The 20,393-nt window shown below is 43.8% G+C and overlaps 1 protein-coding gene across 3 annotated transcripts in view; it reads right to left on the bottom strand.

The window, feature by feature from the left end:
• Positions 1–20,393, bottom strand: part of CPVL (carboxypeptidase vitellogenic like) — a 127,742-nt gene that overhangs the window by 82,738 nt on the left and 24,611 nt on the right. For all 3 annotated transcript variants that reach the window (XM_049642936.1, XM_049642937.1, XM_049642935.1), the window contains exons 4-6: positions 6,774–6,888; positions 5,757–5,815; positions 3,967–4,046 (exon numbers count right to left, since the gene is read on the bottom strand). In XM_049642936.1, the coding sequence (XP_049498893.1) occupies positions 3,967–4,046; positions 5,757–5,815; positions 6,774–6,888 (254 nt within the window). The remainder of the gene's footprint in view (positions 1–3,966; positions 4,047–5,756; positions 5,816–6,773; positions 6,889–20,393) is intronic.

Raw genomic sequence — 20,393 nt, forward strand, 5'->3', positions numbered from 1 at the left:
CAGAATAAAAATTTGGCTAATCCAAGCCTTTGGTAGGTCTTTTTTTTTTTTTTTAAAGCTTATTTATTTTTGAGAGACAGACAGATCATGAGCAGGAGAGGGGCAGAGAGAGAAGACACAAAATCTGAAGCAGGCTCCAGGCTCTGAGCTGTCAGCACAGAGCCCAACGCAGGGCTCAAACCCACGAACCGTGGGATCACGACCTGGGCTGAAGTCAGACGCTTAACCGACTGAGCCACCCAGGCGCCCTGGTAGATCTTTCTTAAATGGGAGTGAAGGAAGAAAAAAGTCAATTTAGTAAGTTAGATTTACATATGCCATTTGCTTGTTTAACTGTGTCTTAGTCAACTCTATGTAATTCTTATTCCACGGTGAGGGTTTGCTCAAAAATACAATCTAGAATCACGCCTACATAAAATTTCAAATTTAGAAGCAGAATTGCTAAAATATATAATACATGCTAGACACACATTTGCACGCATGCGTGTGTGTATGTGCGTAGTCACACGAGCTCGCTGTCCACGCACAGTCACAAGAGCTCGCTGTCGCAGGAAGCTTGCCTCTGCCAGACGATGCCATTTGGCAACATTGCTAGCATTGTGCCAGGGGCTTTCGCTAATAGCTAGAATTTTAGTCAAAGGCCATCTGGTGGTAGAAAGTTACACTGAAGGACAAGAAGAAGAAATCTACCTCGTAGGGGAAAATGACTAGAAAGAAATTATTCCTCAGATACATTTTGTAAAAAGGGAAGCTGGTAGGTTCGGGGCACAGCAGGTAGATGGAAATGATAATGCACTAGAGAATTTGGAGAGGTCTAATGGAGTCAGAGGCATAATGAACACAAGATGTTAAAAAGAAGTTAAAACAATCTAAGCAAAAGTTCCATGCCAACAAAGGCCAGACAAGGGGGAGCTTTTGTCAGTAACAGTTTGACTGAAATAAGCACAGTGCCAAGAAGCTTGGCAGTTTTGTTCAGCAGTGGCATACGGGCAGCCATCCTTCGCCTTCATTCCACCCCCACTATGGCCGGGCCATGATCTGCTCTGTCCAGTGTTCTCATTTAATATGTGAAACCAGTTTCATAGTCACATGGTTATGAAACACGTTTTAGCAATTGATATTATTTCCCATACAAAGCGGCAGGTGGAATAGAATGGTAGTACCGTTTCCATCTGGCTGCTAAGAAACTAACTTCAGGCACGCTCAAGATGGGTAAGCACCAGACCAAGGACTAGGGGAGCTTGTTGACTACTCTATTACCAGCATCGGGGACAATGTCTGGCACATAGCAGGCAATCGATAAACAGTGGTAGAAGGGGAATGGTACCAGACCATACACTCCAGATCAAAGTTAGTAAATTTGTTATTCTTTAGCATATTTAGTTATTTATTTTACCTAAATCAGAGGGGCATTGTGGCTCAATAGCATGTTCCAAATAAAAAAAAAATCAAATATTTAAATGCCTGGTTAGTAAAAAGCCTTTGCTTCCAAACAAACACACACAAGGGCAGCCTAAGTGTGAATGTCAAATGCCTCTTTAGGAGTCTACTCCTTATAGGCACGGACTATTAATAGTCAAAAGGAATGGGTTTTTCAGTGGAAAAAAAAAAGATGGTTTTCAAAAGGAGAAAAAGAAGGTCTACTCTTTAAACCTACGTTTATGGGTTTCAAAGCGACCTTCTTATTCCAAACACCCATCTGGAGAGCTGGAGAGAAGAATGTAGTCACAAAGGGAAACAAATAGTGTAAACTATAAAGGAAACAGCTGAAATCAGTTTTCTGCACTACCCTTGATTAGCTATTTTCCAGTTCTAAGAGCCTGAAGCAAAAAGAACTAAAACAGCTATAAACAATGGATGCTTTGAAATAGGTTCTCTTTACATGTCATCTAAGAGGAGATGTACCACATGTCAGCAGTATACATCCACACGGAGGGTCAACTGGAAGCTGTAACCATCTTTGGGGGAGGGGAAGAAGAGACAGAAAAAGAATGGCGGGTTGCATGCTCTGGCTTAGAGGGGATTGATGCATTTCTTCACCACAGAACCTCTGCCCTCTGGGTGTCTGCTAGTTAAACAACTGAGCTTGTTTGGATTTAAACCAAAAGAGGGTCAGAGAGGGCAGGGAGGAATAAGGGGAGAAGTAGGTGTTCTATCTGAAAAATGAGAGCACACAGTCACTGCTCATGGCACTTGAGTCAACTTGTAAGGACAGCCATCATGATTATGTGTCTATAGGGAAAGAGGAGGTGTCTGAGCTAGGGGCAGAGGAGGGGGAATCCTGTGGAAATCTGGCTAATCTGCTCCCAGGACCCAATGTACCTGGAAGCAGAAGTGTGGGGTCCTAGCCATGCCCCTGGACACAGAATGGAAGCGACAAAATAATGGGACAAATGACAAATGAAAGTGTAGAAAACAGGGGTGCCTGAGGGGCTCTGTGAGGTAAGCGTCCGACTTCGGCTCAGGTCATGATTTCATGGTTCGTGAGTTCGAGCCCCATATGGGGCTCTGGGCTGACAGCTTGGAGCCTGGAGCCTGCTTCAGATTCTGTGACTCCCTCTCTCTCTGCCCCTCCCCCGCTTGCACTCTGTCTCTGTCTCAAAAATAAATAAAATGTTTAAAAAAATTTTTTTTAATAAAAAATTTAAAAAAAAGAAAGAAAGTGTAGAAAACAACAGCCATATTTGTTTTCTGGGTCCGCAGAGAAGACAGAAAGAAATGTCTCAGGAAGAAAGGCCAGAAGTTACTCTTTCCTCCGTTCCCTAGCCATCTGCCTTGGGGAGAAAGAATAAAATGAAAAACTTTTGTCAGAGATCAGAAAACTCTGATATGTTATTAGATTTACTTTCACTTTAGCAATTGGTTGGGTTTGCTCACCAAGTAATCAGCAGAATGAGTGTCGGGTACAATTAGGAAATAGGGGAGTTGGTTATCTCATTCTGACCACTAGGGTTCTGTGAGTAAATGATTATAGGGCATAAGGTGGTACCCTAGTGATCTGAAAGAATTCCGGATTTGACCTCTAGTAACAATTTACAGACTGGAAAAATGTGACCAAATAAGAATGGTCACTTACTTAAAAAAAAAAAAAAAGTACTAAAAATAGCCATAGCAAATATGAGTACGAAAAAAGAAGAAATTCTATGTGCAGTGTTTGACCAGGCTTACAACTTTACATCTTCTTTCCATTTTTTTCTTTTTTTTAAGTAAAAGAATAGTTGTGGAAGATGAAGGAAAAAGTCAGAGACTAGCTAACAAGCTAAGCTTTCAGCCTGGGGGTCATGAAGGAGAAGCAAGAGGGGAAAATTGCATCTGAAGGCCACAGAAAGAGGAGTCCTGAGAAAAAAGAGAAACGAGCAAGAAGATGTTGTTTCTGGGCAAATGCAAAGTTCAAATACAATGTTAGAAAGCACACAACATCCTCTCAGGCACCTAGCTGAAAGGCTTGAAAATAATCTTTGGTCGGGTAATTCTGCTCCGTTTCTGTTGTCTCTTAAAGGATATTTTTACAAAATTATAATCGTGCCTTAGGATTTCAGCCCTCCTTGTTATTTTCTTGCTGACCATTTTTTGTTGTTGTTTTTTGTGTGTGTTTTTTTTTTGATTTATTTAAATTCAAGTATAGTGCAGTATTGGTCTCAGGAGTAGAATTTGGCAATTCATCGCTTACAGATGACAACCAGTGCTCATCCCAACAAGTCTGCCGGCCATTTTCACAGTTATCAGTGATAAAGTAACAAAGCAAAAAGCAGACTGTGTGTACGCACATGTGCGCACACGCATACACGTGTGTGTGTGTGTGTGCGTGCGTGTGTGAGCTCCTCACGTAGACGTATTCTTAATATGTCTTTAAGAATTAGCCCATGAGGATCCATCAGTACTACTGACACCATTGGGTGAATTTCCGTATCGAAATAGAAAAACGTTTGGGTTGAAGAAGGTCAAGAGACAGCCAAGACCTTTTACCTGTATAAATTCCGTGCCACATCATCCTCATTGACTGCGTATCCCTGGGGGTCATCAGTAAAACTGAACCCTGTGCCCACCTGAGGATGAAATAAATAAGCAGGTATAAACACTGAGAAACACATGCCTCGGAGCCCTCAGGGAGATACCACACGGGAAGGAAATCGACCTTATTCCAAAGGCCAAGCCTCTGAGCTGGGATTTCTGCCACACCACCCCATGTGCCTTTACCCATCCCCATGGTGGGGGCAATGCTGCATTTCACCTTTTGCCTCTCCCCTCCACCAACCCCAAATAAAACAACAGCACAAAGCTCTGCCCTGGGGTCAGTGGCTGAGCTGTCCTGATTCCACAATGTGGACCCTGCCAGATATTGATTTAAAGGGGAGCCATTCACCTTTCCTGCCTGCCCCCCCACCGCTGCACTATCAAAGGACCCAAAGTTGTCCCCTCTCTGAAACCTGGAGGGCACATTGCTCTGTCCTGCTAAGAAGGAACTCTCTAGGCTGGAGATGAAAGATAGTTTGTGTGTGTGTGTGTGTTTTCATTTTTTTTATTTGTGAGAAATATGGCCACTAAGCCCCCTTCACCTTCAGTAGAGAAGTTTTAAAATAAAGGTTAGTTTGAAACTAACACTTCCTTACACCTGGAAGCGCATAGACAACCAAGCTGTAAATCCAGAAGAAGCTGCCACTTATTTTGTGTCAAAAATCTGCATAAAGGACGCACCTCAACTAGGTGTAAACATTTTTGTTTTTGCTTTCCCTAAACACACAAGGGAACAGGACATTTCATTCGACTTCTTTAGAAATACACAATTGTAGACGAGGAAAGAGGATGGCTGACAAAACTTGGTGGGAAAAGAGGGAACAAGTATGTTGGACTTTTTTTTTTCTCCCTATTTATCTGTTTTCTCGGAACCATCTGGGGCATGAGAGAAATCAGAGAAATCAATTAGGGGGCAACGACACTCCTGATCTGCAGAAGCTAACTCTAAAGTTACTCTCCTATTTTTCTGTTTATTGGACTCAATTTCAGAAGAACTTCCAAAGGAGAACCCCACGTTTTGCTCCCAGATGGGGCTCACTGTGATAAATGAAGGAGACTAGCTTTGACTTTTGAAATCTACAACTCTGCTAGAAATGTTAGGAATTCCAATACTATACAATAACCCATGATATGGCGAAGCCGGATCATCAGTCGAAAGAAACCAATCCCTTATCCTGGATGATATAATTCAGTGAACAGGACATAAGATTAAAAATGAAAGAAAAAAAATCTTTTAAGAAAAAAGAAAAAATTAAGAAAAAACTCTTTCATAAGATTAAAAATGAGAGGAGAGAAAGTAGCAAGTAAAATTCCTCCAAACTCAGATTTAATGATATATGCTGGAAAAACGACATCTCAGATGGTGTTTAAGAGATTAAATTCTGTTTTATAAAGAAAACCCTACACCTGTTTCTTTTCCCTACCTTTTTTAAAAAAATGTTTTTTAAACGTTTATTTTTATTTTTGAGAGAGACAGAGACAGAGTGTGAGTGGGGGAGGGGCAGAGAGCAAGGGAGACACAGAATCCGAAACAGGCTCCAGGCTCCGAGCTGTCAGCACAGAGCCTGACGTGGGGCTCGAACTCGGGAACAGCGAGATCATGACCTAGGCTGAAGGGGGTCACTTAATCAACTGAGCCACCCGGGCACCCCTCTTTTCCCTTATTTTTTAAATGTACCTTATATAAAGGAAAAAGACAAGAGAGGCCCACTTGGCATTTCACAGGACCATCGGATACTCACTGGATTATCAATGTAAAGCATGGAAAATGTGGTGGTCCAAGGAAACTCTCTGGGACTCACTAGTAAAACAGAGAAGAGGTTTGAGAGTGGGTCGTTAACCAACCAGCCCACCTACGGCCTAGCTCTGGTCAGCAGCCCAGCAGCCCCACCCGTCCCCATCGTGTCAATGAACTCCTGGGGTCCCTTTGACACTGCTTCAGCCTCGTGCCGTAGGGAACAGACACCAGCACCTTTTTTCTTCTCCCCTCTTCTCCTCTACTTTTCCCAGACCTAGAGAAACCCCCAGAGGGTTTCTCCATCTAGGATAAAGTTTGGAAACAAAACCCCTTGCAACTGTTTCGCTTAGAAAAAAACCCATAAACCTATCTGTCTGATCCAATCAACCATTCTTAAAGTCTGGTCCTTCTAAAGCCTCTTCGTCCTTTCTAATGCCAAAGAGAACAACTCTTTTATACCTGAGTGACAAAGTCGTTCGCTCTCCAAATTCTGTCCCAGGGAAAGTAAACAATCTTCCCCAACCCCCAAAATGAGATGGAGGTGACCCAGGGTTACAACCAGATGTGGTTCCTCCGCCCCTTCCTTCACCCGTCTCCACCCACAGCATCTTGCTTCCAGGATATCTGACCATTTATCCTACTGAGCCATACGGTGTTCTGTTGATGTGAATAATTAGGGATACAATTCCACCCATTAGGCTCATGCAAAAGAGCTTGCCCAAATAGTAATAATACCAACTGCTTTCATAAGCCCAGATTGCTTAAGTCAGCAGCAGATTGCAAGAAAATAGCTTAGAACCTTTCACTCAGATTTCAAGGGAGAAAGCAGCCCAGCCAGGACTCTCAGCCTGGTGGCTCCTCCTTCTTGGACAGACATTGTCAGAAAGCTATGTTTTTATAATCTGAAACTATCAAGCTATTCCTAGTGGTTCTGTGTATACTTTAATTTTTTTTTATGGAGCAGATGTAAGTTTCAGGTGAAAACCTCTCCATGGGAAAACAGAGTCCAAGTAATACTTACCAGTCATGTTACTTGTGACAATATAAGGTCCGTGCTCCACAAAAAGTCCAAACATGGATGAACCTCCTGGCCCGCCCTGCAGCCAGAGAACTACTGGAGCAGCCATGGGCTGTACCTAAGGGGGACAAAGAAGCCGATGACCACACGGAGCACTAAGCAAAAGAATACACCCAAGCAAACATATCCAAACCCTGTGTTTTTCACTGCCTTGACTAAATCTCACAAAGCCTGCCCAGACCCCAGTGTCTGCTCTCCATTACAAGCACACTGCTGGTTATCTCTTGTTTTAAATTAGTATTTGCCTCATCATGCTGGTTCTTGCTCAGTTCAGTCTTTTCCTGCCAATAGCCAGAAAACCCACTGAAGATAGAAGCTTTGCCTCTGTAGGCCCCTAGAGATCCAGACATTGCCTAGGGCGTGGCTATATTTTTTAAATCTGTTAAAACTTGCATTTGACCAACACGTTCCCAAAGAGGCACAACAAAGAACCTGTCCTCCTCGGTGACAGGTCACCTGCTTCACTGGAGCCCAAACTGCCTTTCTGATTTCATTCATTGAGAGGGTGCCCACAAGGACAACAGCATCTTTATTAACATGAGGGAACTGTGGGGCGCCTGGGTGGCTCAGTCGGTTAAGCATCCGACTTCGGCTCAGGTCATGGTCTCACACTTCGTGAGTTCAAGCCCCACGTCGGGCTCTGTGCTAACAGCTCAGAGCCTGGAACCTGCTTCAGATTCTGTGTCTCCCTCTCTGTCTGCCCCTCCCCTGCTTGCATTCTGTCTGTCTGTCTTTCTCAAAAATAAATAAACGTTTAAAAAAAAAAAACAAACACGAGGGAACTGAGAAGAAGTGCATAGGCCCAGAATCAGTTAGTAACAAAACCCCAAACAAGGTACAAATTGATTTAGGAGACAGGGAAGAGGTAAATAAGAAAAGGTCATTGGCAGGGTGGGGATGATGAAAAATGAGTTTCTGGCAGTAGAGAAAAAGAAAAAGACTTACTCTCTTTTGCTTCTATTTTCATGTGACACAGAGACAATAAAGAATAAACCCAATGATTAAAGAGTGTGAAGAGGCAATAAAGGCAATGTTAAGAGAGTGGGTGAAGGCAGAAAAGAATGGTGTTTCCTTTAAACACAGGTGATCAAGGAAAGACTGAGTGAGATCCTGAGTTGAAGGAGATCTGAATTCTAGATGGATCCAGCCATGAGAGGAGCCAGGGAACAATGCCACAGACAGAGGGAAATGGCGGAGGAAAATCGTCAACACAGAAAAGAGCTGGATGTGAGAGTGGGGAACGAGAGGTCACCAGGTCCTACGTGAATCCTCCAGAGCGATCTGAAAGGAGCTCAAAGTGGCTTCAGGGAGGCTCACAGTTGGATGTGACAGTGAGTGTTGGCTGGAAGTCATGGCTCATTTGATGTTCAGTCAGCCAGGCTTAGCAAGCAAGATCTCATTGCTTTAGCTCAGAACGAAATCTACAACCTCTTACTTAGCCCAGTCACGTAGAGAGCAGTCAGTGTTTCATTTGCACGTTTGAGCGGACTGGTTCCATCTACCCGGATGATGTGAGAAGGCTGTGGGCAGAGGCAAGACTAACGCAAGGGGAGGAGATCTGGGCACCACAGCCAAGAACCTAGAAGCAGAGCTGACCACAGGGTTCTAACCATAAAGACAGATGTGAGACAGGGATTTCTCCTCTCCGGTCACCAGGAGTCTGACAAAGTCAGCCTTGCAGAAAGGGAGGTGGTGGTAAGAACAGCCGTAAGCTGGACAAGAGCCTCTCCAGGAGGGTCTACCCTGAGGTCCCTTCTCCCGCATCAAGGAATTAAATGAGGTAAAATTTGTAAAGCTTTTGGAACAATGCCTAACGTGTGATAAAGGTATAATAAGTACAAACAATCACTGTGGTTAAAGAAACAGGGAGAAAAGGTAGGAGCCCAGAGTCAGACTGGGAACTTGGGTCAGCAGGACTGTAGGGCTGTATACAGGGCTAAAAATCAGCCCAGTATAATGCAAGTCCGTGAGCTCTTACCCCTAACTGGATTCAGATCTGGGCTTACCTATCTACTAGCTGTGTGACCTTAAGCAAGATGTCCAAGCTCTCTGAACCTCAGTTTCCCCATCTGTAAAATGGGGATCAGTAATAGTACCTATGTCATGTGGTTGATGTGAGGGCTAAAATTAATCTTCGAAAAGCTCAGTGAGTGGGATATATAATACGTGTTCTGCACACGTTAGCGATTGATGTGATAAAGAAACACTAGGAATTACAGACGGTTTTAAGATAAACTCTCTATAAATGAGAGGACCGGAAAAGCGGCTTGTTTGGTGTTCTTCCTTGCACCTTTGGCCAATACCTTCCCTGGTCAGTTTTTCACTAGTTAGTCCCCTTGCAAATGTCCATAAAGAATTCAAAAGAATTAGGGATTTCTCTTATAAGTTGAACTAGGAAATATTAAAATCAAAGACGGCTTTCTAAGGCTGCTGTGGGGAAGTAGGGCATTGGCATCAGAACTGGTATACCAACTGGAATTGGAAGCCCGGCAGATTCTGGTTCTACTTGGCCACAAAACAGCTGTGTGATCCTGACCCTCAGAATCTTCCAGCCCTCGGCTTCCCAGTCCATCAAATGGCAATAATGCCCACCTCACAGGCGTGAGAAAATGTATCATGAGATGATATTGCAAACTCTGCTGGGCCAGATAAACAGAACCATCTGTACCCTAACCTGCCTGGCCCTGACTGTGGGTGCTTGGTCTGAATAAGTGATTTTTAGCTCCCAGCCCACGCTCTAATGTGCTGTTAAACACGACTTACCGGGACCACCTTCCACTTGTACTCACTCAGCAAGGGAGCGTATTAGAAATGGAGAAGCAATGGATCTCAGTGGATGCAGGTCCAGCCTCCCTGGGAATGTGAGATACTGTGCGCCCACCCATTCCAGTGGACACCCAGCCCCGACTTCTTTCCGAATGTGCACAAGAGCTTCCAGAAGCCACGGTATGCCACATGTGAGCCAGTGGTTCTCAACCTTGGCCACCCATTAAAATACCTGCTTGAAACGTTAGTGCCTAGGCCCAAATCCCAGTGATACCAAATCAACTGGTCTGGGGTGAGGCAGCCATCAGACTTTTTCAAAGCTCTCGGGTGGTTCTGATGTGGAGGCAGGGCTGAGAAGCTGCAAGGGTAAAGGAAGTCTGTCCTCTCGGGTGCCCAGGCCCTCTGGTCTTTGCCCTCCCCTCCCCTCCCTTTTCATGTCCCTTCCTGTGACCTGGCACAATGATGGGACCTCTGGGCTCTCAGAAAAATAGCCTGACCCTGAGAGGCCACACTACAAAGTCAAGTCAAACACATCGGTGCCAAACATCTTTATTATGCAACTTTGAAGTACAGGACACTGCATTCTTGGAATGCTTCAATAATAAGAGATCAGCATACACACCTCCAACCTCAGCCGACCTTGCTCCTCGAATGTACTTTCCTGAAGGAGGTAAATGAGCTCGATACCCCTTGAGGAAGCCCGTTTTTAAAGAAAACTCCATATTACTCGGCAATCAAAAAGAATGAAATCTTGCCATTTGCAACTACATGGGTGGAACTAGAGGGTATTACCCCAAGTGAAATTAGGCAGAGAAAGACATATATCATATGACTTCACTCATATGAGGACTTGAAGAGACAAAACAGATGAACATAAGGAAAGGGAAGCAAAATAATAAAAAACTGGGAGGAGGACAAAAACATAAGAGACTCTTAAATATGGGGCACAGACAGAGGGTTACTGGAGGGGTTGGGGGGCGCGGTATGGGCTAAATGGGTCAGAGGCATTAAGGAATCTACTCCTGAAGTCACTGTTGCACTATATGCTAACTAACTTGGATGTAAATTAAAAAAATAAATTAAATACAAATTTAAAAAAAAGAAAAAAGAAAACTCCATGCACACATCTTTCTACCACACTCCAACCAACCTATGAGCTAATACTAGCCTCATCTGTAATGAAATGCAAAAGTCAGATGCTGGAAAATCAAGGTTTACATATTCAGTGCTAAAGCCCCAAAAGTTAGTTATATCACAGCACACAGACTTTTGTAATCTGATATGACATCCTAATGACATGGCCTGCCACAATAATTACATCAAGAATAATGGCATAAAGCTGTAATGTGATCATTCCTAGGGTGACATATTTAGCTCTCAGTTGTGAGAATGCAGCCCTCTCCCCCTCTGCACCCCTGACTTAGGAAAGAATAAAAGTAAACAAAGACATCCTGAACAAAAACCCACATTGAAAAACTTATAAGAAGCAAGTGCTTTAATTCACTTAAGACTTAACAAAGTTCAGGGCTTTTAAAGTACTTATTATTTTGAAGCGATAATTCAAGAGCATATGGAACATGAGAAATAGTACATTTATTTTTGTGAAAAGTTCTAGAAATTTTCCTTAAAATTTTTTATGTTACAAAGAAAGCACTTACTCTTAATTAATTTTTATTCAAGAGGGTATTAAAAAAATCTCCCTTATCCCACCAGTTGTAGTCCCCAGAGATGATCGTGGAGATGGTTAGTTTTCTAGGTTTTTCTCTATGCACCCCCCATACACACACATATAAATATATTTTGTAGATGTTATATATGCTATGTGTGTAAATACTTTTTTCCAAAAATAGAATCAGGCTATATAAAATATTCTATATTTACTGTATTCACTTAACATGTTGTGAAAATCTTTTAGTAATAGTGCATATCATCTTTTGGCTAAACCACATGGCATTCTGGATTTACCACAATGTATTAACCCATTTAACATACAACACTGACAGGCATTGTTCTAAGGTTTGGACAGTAGGATACTTAATGTTTAAGAGCATGTATTTTGGCACAAGACTAGCAAGGTCTGAATTCCAACTATCTTATTTTATAGCTGTGTGCTCTTGGGCAAGTTACTTACCTTCTCTGTGTCTTAGTGTCCTCTGCTTAAAAATAATAATAATAATGCCTATCTTATATGGTTGCGATATAGATTCAAAGAATTAATATACGCACAGCACTTAGAACAGTGTCTGGCTATTAATAGCCAAACATCTATTTAAATGTTAGCTCTGATTATTTTTCTGGGGAGGTAAGAAGACAGGAAATAAATAGTAATTAAATAAACGGGTGATATGAGAGAGTAATAGAAAGCCATTAGATTGACTACTTAAAGAAGGCGTCTGGTGAGGGGCTAACATTCGAGCTAAGACCTTAAAAGTAAGTAATCCTCTACTAATAAGCATTTATATGTTTAATTATAAAGAAACTAAGATCTCTATTAATGTTGTACAGGTCCAAGTAGTGTAGCAAGAACTGATGATCACGAAGAAGGGACAAAGAAATTATAAATATGAGAAGGGACACAGGAATAGTAAATGTTTGAGCGAGAAGCCTCTCCACTGGAGAAGAGTGTGGGCACACAGGTCCCACAAACCTGCACCTTTTGTTGGTGAGCAAGAAACCAGGGCTTTGCCTCAGAAGCCCTTTAAATTCTTCTGGTGACCCCTGGTGGCCAATTCATGAACTTGGACACTCCTTTCTCAGGGTTTGTTCCCAAATGAAAAGCCCAGAAGGAAGCAGGTTATTTATTTAGTTGTTTAGAACCTCTACACACAGAAGTTTCACCATGTCTCACATTAGCGCATCCCAATACTTATTCATAACGATGGTGAACACATCTACCCGACGTCTTAATAGATCATCATTCCAATAAGTGACACTCATTCATTCGGTTTGACATTCTGTACATAAAAGGATACTTGGAAACACCCAGTTTCTCCCTTTCTCCTTGCTTCTAAGCCAGCACAGAGGAACACAGGTAGACACTAATGAAACCAAGCCCTCCTGCCCTTTGCTCCCCATGTGGACGTGCCCTCTGTAGAAGGCATCCTCTTGTGCTCTGAGCCCTCCTTGTCACCCCGCTCCCCATCAAACCATACCCACCTTCTTTTCTGTCCTCTGAAGCCCTCTTCTGTATTCCACGGTAAAGATAACCTTCTACTCAGGCTTCACACATATCGCTGAAGCAGGAAGTTCATATATCTGGGGGTGGGAGTGGCACTAAAGTCTTGCCAATCTTGGTACTCGGAAGTCACTTGATTGCATTTTATACAGAAGACCAGGAAATCTGCCACCAGGAAATCTTAGGTATCTAAGCAAGTATTAGGGCAACATTGTCCGCCAATGCCCAGGGCTGGGTACATACTCTAGCTACCCTCTTCCTCCCACCCACCCCACAAAGGGCACCATACTTTGTAAGAGAAAACAGCAACCAAACCACTAACAGGCCCAAATCAATGGTACCGCTTAAGATGAGATGTGCAATTAGTAAATTAATTAAAGCTCCCTTCACACTTCTATATGCAGAGGCTGATCATTTGCTTGGTTTAAGTAATGTGTTCTATCTTAATTGAAGTCATTAGTACCCCAAGTAAATGTCTTGAAATTCCCCCAAGTATGCTTGAATGGACTCCCATTTTGCCACACAGATCCCAGTTCCGCTGATACTTCAGCTGCTGGATTAATGGTTTAATCAAGGCAGCGATTTTTATTTAACGCAATTGGTTTTGTGACTAGAATCGCTAACTAGCTAACTAGTAACATTTTAATTCTACACACACACTCCCAATACGTATAAACAACTTGCTTAAGACATTTTGTGCTTTGGGGAAGAATTTTTACTTACAGTGGTTGCTGTTGACCTCTCGCTAAATCTTCCTTTACTACGATTTTGCCATTGCCCCATCATCGGGAAAACTAACTTCCTCAAACGTGTTTTGGTTTTTCTGTTTGCTTGTTTGTTTGTTGGTTTTCTGTTTTGAGGCCTCTTGACATAACTACCAAGCTCCCACTGACTCTCATGGAGCTTTGAGTCATCTCATTAATTTGAGCCACTTACACACCACTAGAATCTTCTTTACCTTTCTCCTTCTTAACCTTTGTACTTGGCTCTCATTCCTTCATGAGGCAGTTATGGCTTCTCTGTTGGTGCCTCATGCCATAAAGTTGGAATTTAGAATGAATGACGGTAGGCGGTGTGGTGCTGGAGAGAGGCCTGTCTTTCCCATTCTTGTTGCAAACAAAGAAATGGTTGAACAAGTTAGTCGCCTTCTTCTCCATGTTAAATCAGGCACACAACGGTTTCTGCATTTTGAATGTGTCTATGGACGGAATGATCTGTAATTTATCACTTTTAGCTGCTTTCTCCTTGTTTTGTCTCACCTACCTTCTCTTCCTCCAGATCTCCGGTGCCGTTATTACAATAATAGCAAAGAAGATAAACAATGCAAATCTGAGGACAAATATCTACAACCTCCAAATCTTGGTCATATGACTAATGGATTTGCGGCTGTCTGTGGTAGACATATTTTCCAGAGATCTGTTCTATCCACAACCCCTTCTCTAGGAACTGACTCTCCATTTACCAAAAGAAAGGGCCCATTAGTCATGCTTACATCACACGAAACGGCACCCTCAGCTTTAGCTGACTGGACCGAGAAAGAACACCTGACCCAGAGTGGGCCAATCACATCTGCCCCTAGCAGAAGTGCTAGTGGATCTTTGGTGACTGCATGGTTCAAGAACAGGTAAAGGCAGAAACTGTAGGGCAGCCATCTTCTGCCAGATACCTGGAGAAACAAAGCATGTTGATCTGCCAAGAGAGAGGAATGAGGCACAGATAAGTGATCCTGTGGCCTTGGTCAGAATAAGGCTGAAACAGAAAGACTGGCTGTCCCGGCTCCTGATGCCTTTCCAGTTGACCATACTTTCTGCCCTTGGTGTCTCGGGGCAGGAGAGAAGGATTTAGAATGGGGTGGATATATTAGTTAGGGTCCAATCAGAAGACAGAAACCATGTAGCAATTTTAATTTTTAAATTTTCCCATTTTAAAGTTATTGTTACTTTTCATATGGAAATATTGACCTTTAATTCTGTTACAGGTTCCAGTGTTTGCTCTGGTCCCCATCCACCATGGGTATCGCACCCACCCACCGGTGGGCAGAAGTGGGGATGTAATGCCAGGGGGGGTCTGCTCCCCCAAGAGGCACATCCTCAGTGTTGGCCAAATATCAGCCTGCGGGACAGGCTTCCTGTGTCCACCAAGGAACAAGGAAATTTTAAAGAGATATTCATTATAATGGGGGATAACCATAAATATGTGAGGAGAACTCCAAAGAGTACTCTGGGCTGAGGGAAAGTGCCCAGGGATGGACAAACTCATATGGCAGGGATGGGGCTCTTCCCAAGGCTTACACCCTAAGGTGTAAGTCCCAAGACTATGGTCTAGACCTCCTTGGAGAAGGTATGGTTATACCCACTGGGTGGCTGAGAAGTTCACTGGGTTGCCTGGCTCAAAACTGGCCAGGAATCCAGGGGCATGTAGGAAAGGCCTCCAGGGAAAAGCGGTCTGTGGCTGGTGGGAGCAGGTACAGAGCAAGTCAAAATGTTGGGAGTCCACTTGTGTGAAAGTGGCACACAACCTGGAGTGCATGGGGTCCCCGTTGGGAAGGCGATGGGAAACCAGCCTCGGGTACAGGTGGTCAAGGCTGCTGAGAGTTGGCTTAGGGAACCTGCTCGCTGGCATGGCCTAGGATGTTATGGTGTCCGTGTTGAAGGAGCTGCAGCCAAGTGGTCACTGGGACAGAGCCAGGATTATAAGGTTGTTGAGGGTCTTTGCGGTCTGGGGGCCCAGCTAGAGCAGAGGACTACTGGATGTTCCCACATACGCCCTGCTGACAGACTGGACAGCAGGGCCAGGAGAAAGTGAAATGCAGGACAAGGGAACAGGAAGAGAAGCCAACTTCCTCCTGCAATGTCTCTCCAGCACCCTCTACTGACAAAGCCTAATATCATGTCCACTGCCCAGGAAAAATGTTGATAGCTCTATTACTGTGGAGCAAGTAAAAGGACAGAACTGGAACGAGTTCTAGTTGTCATAAGATATCATAGTCACAGCCCAAAGAGTATAGGACGCAAGGCTATATTAGTCATCTAATGCTGTATGACATGCATCCAAAACCTGGTGGCCTAAGATAACAATAATCATTTATTATCTCTCGTGCTTTCTGTGGACCAGGAATTTGGGGATGTCTGACTGGACAGTTCTGGCTCAAGATCTCTCATGAAGTGACAGTCAAGATATCAGCCAGGGCTACAGTCATCTGACTTGGGCTGGATGAAGATCATCTAATGTTGGTGCTGACTGGTGGGTGAAACACTCACTTCCTCTCCAAACAGGTTTATCCATATGGTTGTTTTAGTGTCCTCCCAATGGCATCTGGCTTCCCTCAGGGTGAGTGATCCAAGAGACCAAGGTGGAAGCAGCACTGCCCTTGATAGGAGCCTTGTAAGTCACACACCATCACTTCTGCTATAGTGTATTGGTCACAAAGGCCAGCCTTAATTCAATATGGCAGGTGACTACACAGGAGCATGGACATCAAGAAACTAAAGATCGCTCTTGGGAGGCTGGCTAGCTCACTCTATTCCAACCTTGCTGACTCCTCAATATGATACTGAACTTTCTCAGTCACCAGATACTCAGATTCTAGGAATCCCAGCAACTCCCCGTGGCCAGGGGAGCAAGATGGGGTCTATCTAGTAAAGGGGCTTAGGCCTAAGTCTAAATGCCTCGGGTTTGGGCTCCATCACATCTGATGCAAATAATTCAACAAATTACCTACATTCCTATATCTGTAAGACAAAGTCAAATACTGCGTATCTTTCTCCAGTGGGAAGAATTCTAATTTTAACAATAATAATCTTCTGCCTTTTTATCTTCTTAAATGTGGAAAACCCCAGTTTCGCTTTGTAATGTATTAACCCCCCCACCCCCCAACAATTAATTTGCATTCTTCGCTGGCATTCAGGGACTTCCAATTTGGAATGGCCCATTTCCTGTCTTCTTTAACATCCCGCATTGTGACTGGCTTAAGAACTAAGCTTCATTATACTTTTTATATACAGTATTTGTGTTAATAATAGGAAAACTAATGACACTGATGATAATACTGATAATACTGATGATAATTATGAAATAATAAGAATAGCAACACTACTTCCTATGTATCAGGCACCAATCTAAGGTTTTCCCACATTCTCTCATTTGTCTCAAAATCATCATCAAGTAGGTACTGTGATCCTCACATCTGGCATAAGTAGTGGAGCCAAGATTTTACGCAAGCTTGACTAACTCAAGAGCTATAATGTTAATGACTGGAGTCTAGCACCTTCCATGGCTAGTTGATTCTCAGGACCAACACACAGCGATCAAGAGCAAAGATTTCTCTATCAGAGACCTAGTTTTAAATTCAAGTTCTGCCAATCTCTAGTTGGTCAACTTGGGGCTAATTATTTACCCTGTAAGTCTCTTCATCTATTAAACAAGGATAACAATTCCTTCCCCATGTGGTGCTCGTAAGGATTAAATAAGAATATGCACAGTGTTTTGTACCTAGTTAATGTTCAGTTAACAAAAGCCATTACAATTGTTACATTTTTATTGGCTTCATTATACTTTTTATCCCACAGAAAATGCCTATTATTTCTCTTGCAGATTGCCTCCCGGCTACACACCAAAAAATTTCCAGCTCTGGAATCCATTATGCACTGATGTGTATACAATAACAGGGGAGTCTCACAGAAAAAACAGGAAAACAAAACTAATTTGAGAAACAGCATCCCCCCCCCAAAAAAAAAATACTCAGAGGATATTACAAGTGCGGCATCCTTCCTGAGTCTCTTATTTTCTCCACCTTCAATTTTTGTAAAGGGTCATTTCTCTCCTGATTAGTATCGGCTGCCTCCCCGTGACAGGCAATGAATGGATATTTCTGCCAAATGAGAGGAACTCTCCCCCATCTCGGTGACCACCGCTTCTCCTTCTCACATGCTTTATCTTCTACACCCAAGAAGGAGATATGGCCTGTTCCATAATTTACAGCCTGACTGGCTTGGCAAGAATGGTTGCTTGGGGGCCTCAGATGCCAGCTCTGCATGTGGCCTCCCTGGGTAAGGAGGTCTCAGAAAAATCGATCCTGGCTGCCACATGGTGACAATTGTCGGCCTTTCATCCCTGCCTGTTTCCCCCCCGAAGCTGAGCCTATCACTTCCAATAGAACACGCTGTGCTCCAATATCTTTTTCCCGTGTGGCGGCCTCGAGTTTATGTCTTTTGGGTTCATCTAAGAATGTGTTGAGGGCTACAGTCCTGGGCCCAAAAGAGCATAATCTGGCCAGCGGATGCATCGCTAGGTCTTCACTGAATTAAGGGGGGCCCCTAACAGCCTCGTCACTGTTTAATGCAGCGGGGGTTCAGATCTCGGTCTGGCAACCAGGAGAGGATGCAGAGTCTAGGCCCATTTCCCTGACTGGCTTTCCAGTCCTGGAGCACCGCCTCTATTCTAGATAATTCTGTACACCTGCTCAGAGGCCACCTCAGAAAGAAATGACTGAGTCTTTGTTTTGTTTTCAGTGGACCACTTCTCTCCCCCCGCCCCCAACCCCATTAATTCCTGTTTTCACAAATCTGGATTATTACTATTGGAGACTCAACATGCAGTTACATGTTGGGGAACTTACTGCTATCAGAAAAAGCCACGCAAGCAGAACAGAAAGTAGGAAATGGGGTTTCTCGGAGCTAAAGGAGGCAGAGAGCGCGGAGGGGGAGGTGGAGCCCCCCCCCCCCCCCCCGGCAGGCCTCAGAGGAACACTGAGCGGGATTAGGAAAGGTGACCCCATAGGCTACACTCGCCTCTTCAGGCCCCCATCCCAGCCCTCCCCCAAGTGGGTACGTGGGGCAACACTACACCTCCGTCCACACCATTTTAGCTGTGCAAGGTGTTTCTTTCTGGTAAAAGGACAATGGCTCTCAAAGGTATCTACATCCATATCCCTAGATCCTGTAAATAGGTTAAGCCACATGGTAACAGGGAATTAAGGTAGCTGATGGGATTAGGTTGCCAGTCAACTGGCTTTAAAATGGGGAAATCATCCTGGGTTATCCCGTGGGCCCAATGCAATCACAAGGGTCCTTAAATGTAAAAGAGGGCAGCAGAAGACAAGAGTCAGAGACGGTCATGTGACCATGGAGTAGGCCAGAGTGATGCAACGTGAGAAGGATTCAGCCCACTGACGCAGGCTATAAAGATGGAAGAAGGAGCCGTGAGGCAAGGAATGTGAGCAGCCTCCAGAAAATGCAAAAGGCAGGGAAAGAGATCCCCCCCGAGAGCCTCCAGAAGGATCACAGCCCCGCTGACACCTTAATTTTAGCCAGTGAGACCTATGTCAGACTTCTGACCTACAGACCTGTGAGCTAATAAATCTGTGTTGTTTAAACCACTAAGTTTGTGGTAATTTGCACAAGAGCAATTGAGAACTAATACAAAGGGGTTCATGATAAATGCCTCCATTCAAGGATACTGAAAGGTGTGATATCAAAAATGCACATGTATCGTATGGTTTCTGGAAGGCATAAAGTTGAAGAGATTTCCAAGAACACATGAAAAATGTCCACCTGTTAGAATTAGGTCTTATTGGTAGGCTTAATGTACACCAATTCTCTTTATGACAGTTGTATTGAGTATTTGGATGTTTTCCTCATTGCTTCTCTATTGCATTCTCTACTCTGTTCTGTGCCCTGGTAGACAGACCTCTAGAACTGGACTCCCCCACCCCTCACCTCTGGTTTCCAGTTGGATTCCACCAACGGAAGGTGGCAGCAGGAGTCTGGGGGACACTTGGGTGCCAGCATGGCACCTATATAACCCTGAGGGCAAGTCTCTCCTTCAATTTTGTGCAGTAAGCACCCCATCTGCGCACTCAACAATAACATCAAGGAAGAACTAAGAAATTCTCCAGGGTTCGGGAAAGTCTTCCTGGAGTAGGTGACAGTCTGAACACTACTATGAGCCCAACCAAAAAGCATCTGGAATTCTTCACCAATTCTAATATGTTTCCTCCCATTCACATAGTTGGCTATGCGGCCAACTATGTCAGAAGCCGTGGTTGGGAAGGCAGAAATGAGAAGTCAAGAAAACCCAACCCAGCAGTACCAACAAAGGCAATTTGATTTGAAAACTATCCGAGATTAAACAGTTTTCTAGATGCAACACGGCGATATGCAAATCACATGCAAATATAAATACAACCCTCCGCAGGGATAGCTTTTTCTTTGTTTTCTCTGGCTTCTAAACCAAATCCAATTTGGAAAATGAAAATAGAAAATTATCCTGGGGTGGGATACAATTTATTTATGCAGCTCAGCACCTCTACCAATTCTGCCCAACAGTACCCGTAAGGCAAAAGTGGTTTGTTCATGCTGAAGAGCTGTGTGACATGCATACGTGTGTGTGCGTGCACCTGGTTGCGCTAAGTCAAGACTGGTAAAATACAAGAATGTATCCAGCTGTGTGTATGGACCTAAGAAAGTAAGTGATTCGCTTTCTGGAAGCCATCCTAGATTAGCACTGCTTTCCCACTGCTCCCCCAAAGCCCCCTTTTCAGTTTAGCTCTCTTCCATGTTTCCCATGGAGTAGCACTCAGTTAATGGATACCAGAGGCATGAAGGAGGGAGTGCAAAAATAAG

This window comes from Panthera uncia, chromosome A2, assembly GCF_023721935.1.
Source record: "Panthera uncia isolate 11264 chromosome A2, Puncia_PCG_1.0, whole genome shotgun sequence".
Lineage (NCBI taxonomy): Eukaryota > Metazoa > Chordata > Mammalia > Carnivora > Felidae > Panthera > Panthera uncia.